At 41.3% G+C, this 7,833-nt stretch overlaps 1 protein-coding gene across 1 annotated transcript; it reads left to right on the top strand.

The window, feature by feature from the left end:
- Positions 1 to 879: 879 nt before the first annotated feature.
- On the top strand, positions 880 to 5,611 carry CUNH13orf42 (chromosome unknown C13orf42 homolog). Its single transcript, XM_057425072.1, has 3 exons — positions 880 to 1,293; positions 4,596 to 4,743; positions 5,370 to 5,611. Exons 1-3 carry the CDS (start codon positions 880 to 882, stop codon positions 5,609 to 5,611), a joined length of 804 nt encoding a protein of 267 aa, XP_057281055.1.
- The last annotated feature ends 2,222 nt before the right edge of the window (positions 5,612 to 7,833 follow it).

The raw sequence follows: 7,833 nt of genomic DNA on the forward strand, positions 1-7,833 counted from the left end.
CTGTATTGGATGTTTTGTATTAATCTAAGAGAAGAACTAATGTTGAAAGACAGAAATTCATTGGTTTCTGTTTGCAGTATTTTGCTAGATTAGTGCTTTGGAAGAGTGTTTTATTTTACAGCATCCCTTACACAAGCCATCTTTGTATTGAGTGTAATAGAGACTGACATCTGAATCCACTTTGCTCCTAGTAGTGCTGCAGTATCAGGTAGCTGTAGCCATCTCCTGGTTACAGGCGGATGAAACCCAGGGTGACTTCTTTCATCAGCTGAACTCCACTCGACAGAAACTATTCTTTCCCACTCAGACTTTTATCCCTGACGAGGCTGGTCTCAACAAGCTCTTCCCAAAAAGCGTCCCGTAGAAGGCTGGCTGCCAGGTTGCCTCTCTGCGCCCCCGGGAGGCAGCTGGATGGTCGTGGCGGAGAGGGAGCGGTTCAGCACCACGGTCAGCGCACGGCGCCCTCCGGCCACCTGCGCCGGGCGGAGACCGGGGCGCAGGAGCTCGAAGGGAAGGTGGGAAAAGGAGGAATTTCTACCTCGATGCTGATGGTTTCCACAGGGAGCAGCAGTCAAACAAAAGGTCAAAGCATGCTATTTGACCTCCTGTACTATATTTTAAACCGACGAAAGAACAAAACTGTTTCAACAAATGAAGTTGAAAACATGCTTCTTCATTACCATCATGCTCTTCATAATGTGTTAGTTTGAAAGAAGCAATTTGTGCAGCAATAGAGTTTGTTTTTTTTTCTCCTCATTTCAGTGAGTGGCAAAATTGTCTGTCTGCTGAGGACAAGGGTAATAGCTGCTGATTACCAGATCTAGTGTAAAATTAAGGAGCTAAAAGAGAAAAGGTATAAAGGGGAAAAAGTGGCACACTATGTTCAAAAAGATCCATTCTATATTTCATCCCAACTCCCACCGAAGAAATGTGACAGACGACATCCCTTACTGTGAAGGCACCGGTTCTGCGGTGAGGCTGATCCGCAGCACTTCTATGTATGTCCTTGGAGGTGAGCAGGAAAAAATTAGTGAACCACTAAAAAAATGCAGAAGTACAAGCAGCATCGACTCTTGCTTCCAGCCAAAAGAGGAAGACAGAGACTGGATGTACTCGAAGACTCAGGACTGCTTGAAGTACTTACAGGACCTGTTAGCATTGAGGAAAAAATACCTTGACAACATCAAGAACTTGAAATCCATGCATATGTCTGCAGATTCCCCAATGTCCACAAAATCATCCAAAACTGGAAAGAAGTCATTTCTTCCACTTCCTTCCAAAGAATCTTCTAAGGTAATTCTAAAGAGCTTTTGTCATGTGCTTGGTCCTAGTCTACGAAGCAATTGATGCTGTATGTCCTGTGTTCATTTTCTGCTTCATTGGTCTCATGCAATTGTCATTTTACTGTTGCATCAGTTGAAATGTTGCTAAATACCTGAAACTCTTTCTGAGTAGTGTGAAATTAAGTATGAATGGTCATGGAAACAAATGTATATTCCTACTTTTGGGGTGTGTGTGTGTGTGGAATATGGGAAGCAAAGTGGCATGAGAGTAGGGCAAGTATCTGAAAACATGTTATGAAAAGTGAGCTGTTCTCTCAATACTCTGGCAGGCTATTTAAATGCCTCTGAGTTCTCCATTATGGTTATTTAAAGCTGTTAATGACTGACAAGCACAGTAATCCCTAGGTTTACTGGCAGTCTTTTTATTGGCATAAAATTACTTACACAAAATAATTGTAAATTCATTGAAATAAATAGGAATCTTTCTGGCTGGTCAGATAGCTTGTCAGTGCTACATTTAGCATCAGTGCAAGCTCTACTGATGGGCTGTCAGGAATGAGAAATTCTTAACGGTTTCTTACTCTATCCATTAATAAGTTGACAGATCATTTTGAGATAGTATAATTCTTTATCCTTTACTGTAATGATACCACAAAAGCAAAACTGAAATATCATCTTTAGTGCAGACTAGTTCCACGTATCCTAGAAAGAAAAGCATTGCAAAGCTTTGTCCTGGTTGCAGCATATAGATTGCGTGTCACTAGACATTTCGGTGGTTAATTTGACTCTGGACTTGATGCAGTGAGGACAAATGGAAGAATTGCAACAGGTGGGGAAATCCATTCAGGTTACACAACCATAAACATGACTTTGACAGCAAACACACAGGTTACTCAGTGCAATCTTTAAACTGGGTAATAATGGGGATGGTGGAAAGAAGGGCTGTTTGGCTGACTTACCAATTAGGCTAGGTAGACTTTCCCCAAAATATTGCCACAGTTAGATGTGTTACAGCAGATTGTCAGAATGGCTGAAGCTAAGCTCTTTTGCAGGCATTTTTTAACCAAATGACAAGGCTCACGTGTTTAGGACTAGATAGCACATTTTTCAATTTTACATTTTGATCTAATACCCTTTCAGTCAGTGGGATTTTTCATTTTGTTTTATTAGGCTTTATGTCATCCTTTCAGTGCACAGTGACTCTCAGAAACTAGGGATAATAGGAGGAAACAATATTCAGCTCAGTGGGCTGGAGAGTATAGATTTTATAAAGACATTATTATTTAGGCCAGAGAAATAGCAGAAGAGAATGACTGAGATATAGAAAAATGGCCTGGTGGTGCCAGGTGCCAGGAGACAAATCTCAACACTATAGACACAGTCTGTGAACTGACTTTTTACACTGTCAGACAATGATTGGCTTGAAGTAGCAGAGATTTGCAGCATGCCAGTTCCATGATGAGCTGAGCAGTGATGTAGTGGAGCAATACATGACTAACCATCAGCCAGGTGGGAAAAAAATGAGCACAAATGGTACTAAAACAATGGACCAGGAAGCTGGGAGATACATTCTGCACAACTAGGCTTCATGCAGGTTTGTGAATCTCTGAGATTTGCCACTGAAAATACTAGTTAGGAAAAACAAATGAATCTCCTACAGGCTGAGTCTAAATATGCTGGCATCTGACTGTGGCCAGCTAGGTCTTATGTATGGACAACCCTGCTACTGACTGGCATGCTAACTCCATGAGCTGCCCCCTTAAGAACAGACAGGGACAAGAGCAGGACATGCCACCCACAAGTCATTATCGCCAACACAAATTGCAGGATCACAGCTATCTAGCCTTGGCTTTACAAAAATTAGGGAGAGGTCATGGAGACTTCTAGAATAGCCAGAATCCTCTGCTTCCTCACTACAGATTTTATGTTGACAGATTACAAGGTTCATTTTTATCACCAGTCTTGAATGGTTTTGTCCGTAACTACCTCTTTGTGTTAAATTGGCTGTCAGTGGAAATTCGCTTCTTTCTCCTACATGATGGATGATTAATAAGAAAGGACTTTGTCCAGACAACCTTGTCATCATGGGAGGTTTAATCCAAAGATGTCTAGGACCTGGACTACAGGCTGACTGCATGGATTCAAAATTTGCCACTTGGGTCTACAAAGAGAAAAAAATGGAGGGGTGGGTCAAATGCTGGAAGTACATAGGCATTTCTTTAAAATGGTTTATAACATATAAGGGCTTAGTCATAATAGCAGTCACTATTTTCAGTAGATGTGTGGTAGCAGCTATCTTTTAGCACTTTTGAGGATTTCAATCAACCCATAATGTCAGAAGGGGAATAAGCTGCCTCATCCCTCTTCCTCCACAGAACAGGGAACAAGCTGGTCCTTCAGAGATGTGCTACAGCATGTATCCTTTGTTTGCATGTTTGAAAACCAAGGTAGCAATTTTCTGACTTGGTATTGCAAAACAATACACCTAGCTCAGACTGGCAAGAAAAATACGCAGCTCCTCATTAGGTAGAACACAGCAGGAAGTATTCATCCCATATGGACCTACAGAATTGCCAGCCAAGGCTTTATGGCTGCTGCAACATTTACAGGAAGGCATTTGCTTTTTTCTCAAGACACAGGCTCCTAATTTTAAACCCTGTGGCTTTCCTGTGGGAATTAGCACAGTGTTGAATGACTCATATTTTAGCACACACGATCCTTTTCCATTTAAAAAGGACTTTAGCAATTTAGATCTGTATTCATTTCACCTAACCTAGGCATTTTAATAAGATGCTTGATTTAGTAACCAAGTTACCCCACAATCCCTTTGCAGCTAAGAGAACGAGCTGCCTGCAGAGGAGAATTCAGCCTACCTAAGGCCTGACTCATCTTCTGAAGATACTGGAGCCGTGCATTAATTACAGAAGGAACCCCGCATGACTACGTTTCTAATGTGTGTCTCATTAGGTGCCTACTGCTAGGTAGAATAAATTAGGCCATAAAGCCCATCTGTCACTTAGCCGCCTAATTAAATGGACTGATACTGGGGTTCTGAGGGATTTTATAACACCTGGCTGGCAGCGTCCAAGTGAAAGATGTTTGGTGTTGAGCATGTAACAAGATGGACTTTTGCTAAACTGCTGTCCCACTTTCTTTGATGGCTACAACCTGTGGAGCAGTCTGACCTATGTCCTTTTCTAGCTTGAAGTACTGAGTCAAATACAATGTTTTCAGCTTCCTTATACAGTTTGCTCATTAAGAGGTCATTGTGCCCAACCTTAACTAACCTTTTACTCCCTATCTGATCAACAGGCATCCACGGAAAGAAAAGGGCCACAGTCCAGTTCAGATGTAAGGGAAGCAATAGCTTTCTTTGACTCAGTTATTGCAGACCTGGATTCAGAGAGATGGCGAAGAGTTCCTGACATGGATCTGCCAAATGTGGATGTTGATTTTGATGGTGCAGTATAAGCCAGCCAAAATAAGATTATTTTTGGTGTGCAAAGGGTAGAGGGAGGAGTGGCATTGTAAGACCATGTGTGTTTATTTAATGAACACAGTTTGCCTCCAAGTGTTGTTTCCCAAATCTAGAACCATTGCATGCAGCATGTGAAAGTACAGTAATATATTGCTTGTTCCCTGCTGAAAGGGTACAACTATTTTATGTGTGGCCATTGCAACATGACCAAATGTAACATGCATAGTGCTGGAATAGTGCTTGCTTTCTGCTCAGTACTGAATTCTTCATCTGTTTTTCATCTCATTGAGAAATGGCTGGATGTTTTCTCTCCAACCAGCAAAACAAAAAAGTCATTTAGAAATAAGGCTAAATAATGGTACATTTCCACCAGAAATGATGGGATTGCCTGACTAAATGAAGATGTCATGTGAGCTTATCTTCTATCCTAGTATAATCAGTGGAGAGAAACTGACATTTCTCTCTTTTGTCTTAGGCTAAAGTGGATATCTAAAAGAGGCCTGATAAGCTGTGCCTTAAAAGTGTGTATAAAGGGATTAACTGACATAGTTGTGCATGTAAATTATCACAGGTAAACTGTTAACACCACATTATCTTATGTCTTTCAGTTGCTACCAGCACAAGCGAACACAGTTTACATTCAAACTGGATCCTTCGTGCTCCCCGGAGATACTCACAAGAGACTGCCCAGACAGCAAAGGCTGCAAACCAGTCTCAAAGAAACAGCCAGCGGGGAACCACTAACTCTAGGAAGAGGCTGGAAAGACATCCCATGTACTTGCCCAAAGCTGTGGAAGGGGCATATAGCACTTTAAAATTTAAGCCCAAAACACGTAAAAAAGAATATTGAAAGAATATTCCCTCTTCAGCTGAAGATAGAATATCTGAAATAGGACATCTAAGACTTGCTTTTGTTTTTTAGCCTCTGATCCATCTCTTACGCTGTGGAAGTGAACTATGCAGTCACTGAAGGTTCTTTGTGTGGGACATATTCTAAGCCATGGCTATTTCAATGTTGGGCTCATATGAGGGTTTAACTCATTGAGTTCATTGTGCCTAACAATACTGCTTTGTCATTCAGCCTGGGGGGGAGCTCCAACTTGGCAAGCCTTTTTTCTGGGGCTGCTATTGAAAGCAATGATTCAGAGATTGCCTGGTGCAGTAATTTTTCTTTTGAGTCTAGTACAGCAGTTCAAGCAGTTCAGTGAATATGTTGGAGCTTTTTGCACCATTGCTTCCAACTTCAGAGCAGTGAAGCAGAATTTTCTCTTTTTTTGCATGGGAAAATTTGTATGTGCCATCATTGATTCTGTGATCTGAGGGTGTACAACAGCACTGAGGTACAAGCAAGCTGTGGTACAAGCAGAAAAAGCTGCAGTGAAGGAATCAGCATTAGAAACCTGTGTTTGGAGGAACTGCTTCAGTGTGAATTGAAAAAAACAAGCTATCTTGTGCTCTGCTTGCTATTGGGAATTGTTCTGTCCTTGGATACAACATCAAGGGAATGCAAAAATGCATTCAACCTTTTTTCATATGGTTACACCACCTGTTAGGGTTTTTTCTATTTTAACACCCAATTGTTGAATCTAGACATCCCAATGCATACTAGAAAAGCTTAATGTCTTGGAAAAGAGCACTTTGAGAATAAATTGGAGCAAAGGTTGTTTTCAAATGCAGCAGACAATCTGCAGGCAAATCCACTCTATCAGCTTTAGATTATATCCAAAATTTGGTACTCTGCTACTTCACCATTAAAGACTATACTGGAAGTGTTCCTCTTTGGGCTTTTTAGTCTTAGAGGTGGTACATCTTCCACGGCATACTTGGAATTGTTAAGACCTATGTCTGCCTGTTCCACTGATGTACAGCAATGTGCAAATGCATACAAAGTGACAAGGCAATAACACCCTGTGGAAATACTAGCCTACGGCCCTTCAGATAATGCAATACCATTTATATCACAGACATCAATCTGAGCCACAACCCCCAGATCATGCTTTGCCTTAAGAAACTGCAAAGGTATTTGGGATCAAGCCTTTGCTTACTTTAATTTTTTCCATCTGGCGTTCAATTGGTGGTTCACTGTGACAGGTGGATCATGGCAGCATTGGTACGACCAGCTGGTGATTTACTGGTGAATTCTTGTTTCTATATTCAGTTGTTTTCATGCCCACAGGCTTGGATAAATTTCCTAAGGCATTAGCCATCAATATAACCCATCTGATATATCATAAACTCCATGAACCTTGTGCCCACCACACAGAACATTTGGAAGCAGTTCTTGCTGATTTATCTTCCTAGTCTTTGGGACTGAGTAAATCAAACAGCACCTCTGCCATGATGTGGAAGTACCTCTCAGATCTCACTGATCTAGGACATTTTCTGTCATGAGATAGGAGAGTGCCAAAAAAACATGTGTTTCTGCATTCAGAGCTGGCATCTCCTTTTTGATTAAAGCAGTCTGCTTTTTTTTTTTTCTGGTGGTGTTCTAGAAGGGGAGGAATTGTTTCTGTAGCACTTTAATTCTGGAAGTACTTTTACTGCTCTTCGTCTAGTCTATATCCTCTTGAAAATGACCAGTTTAACCAACAGCATTAATATATATTCATGAAGAGATTAAATTAAGGTCTACATTTTGTTTTCCTTTTGTTGGTGCTTCTCTTGATTAGTCTGTATTCTCTGTACAATGTTGCTGCCTTTGTATGCCCCCAGTCCTGTCTTGACTGTCCTGAACTGAACATCGTGTCATCAAAAATGTTCTGCCTTTGACATGACCATTCAAGGCCACTTGGCCAGGTCAGATAGCCAGAGCACAGCATGTTGCTCCTGACATGCCTCAAGGTTGCAGCTCTGTGTATGTGTGAGGGGAGAGGCTCAGTGCTCAAGCCTGCATATTTCTGGCAACCTTATTACCCTGAAACCCCTCTCCAAGCAGAATCTCATCTGAAGTTGCCAATGAACATTTTTAGTAAGTGTGTGGTCACCGTTTTGCTACTAGAACCTGTAACAAGGATGGATTTTGACAGAAAACTTCACCGTCTTTTTGAGTTGCTATCATAGAATTAGGAGTGT

This window comes from Pezoporus wallicus, unplaced genomic scaffold, assembly GCF_028554395.1.
Source record: "Pezoporus wallicus isolate ANWC-B61680 ecotype Strahan unplaced genomic scaffold, APGP_CSIRO_Pwel_v1 contig_6488, whole genome shotgun sequence".
Taxonomy (NCBI): Eukaryota; Metazoa; Chordata; class Aves; order Psittaciformes; family Psittacidae; genus Pezoporus; species Pezoporus wallicus.

What these genes read in the sequence shown, in the direction of transcription:
- CUNH13orf42 (XM_057425072.1), top strand. Translation starts at nt 880, where the DNA reads ATGTTCAAAAAGATCCATTCTATATTTCATCCCAACTCCCACCGAAGA. An exon ending in CTTCCAAAGAATCTTCTAAG is followed by an intron (nt 1,294 to 4,595) that starts GTAATTCTAAAG and finishes TCTGATCAACAG; the next exon opens with GCATCCACGGAAAGAAAAGG. An exon ending in TGTGGATGTTGATTTTGATG is followed by an intron (nt 4,744 to 5,369) that starts GTGCAGTATAAG and finishes TATGTCTTTCAG; the next exon opens with TTGCTACCAGCACAAGCGAA.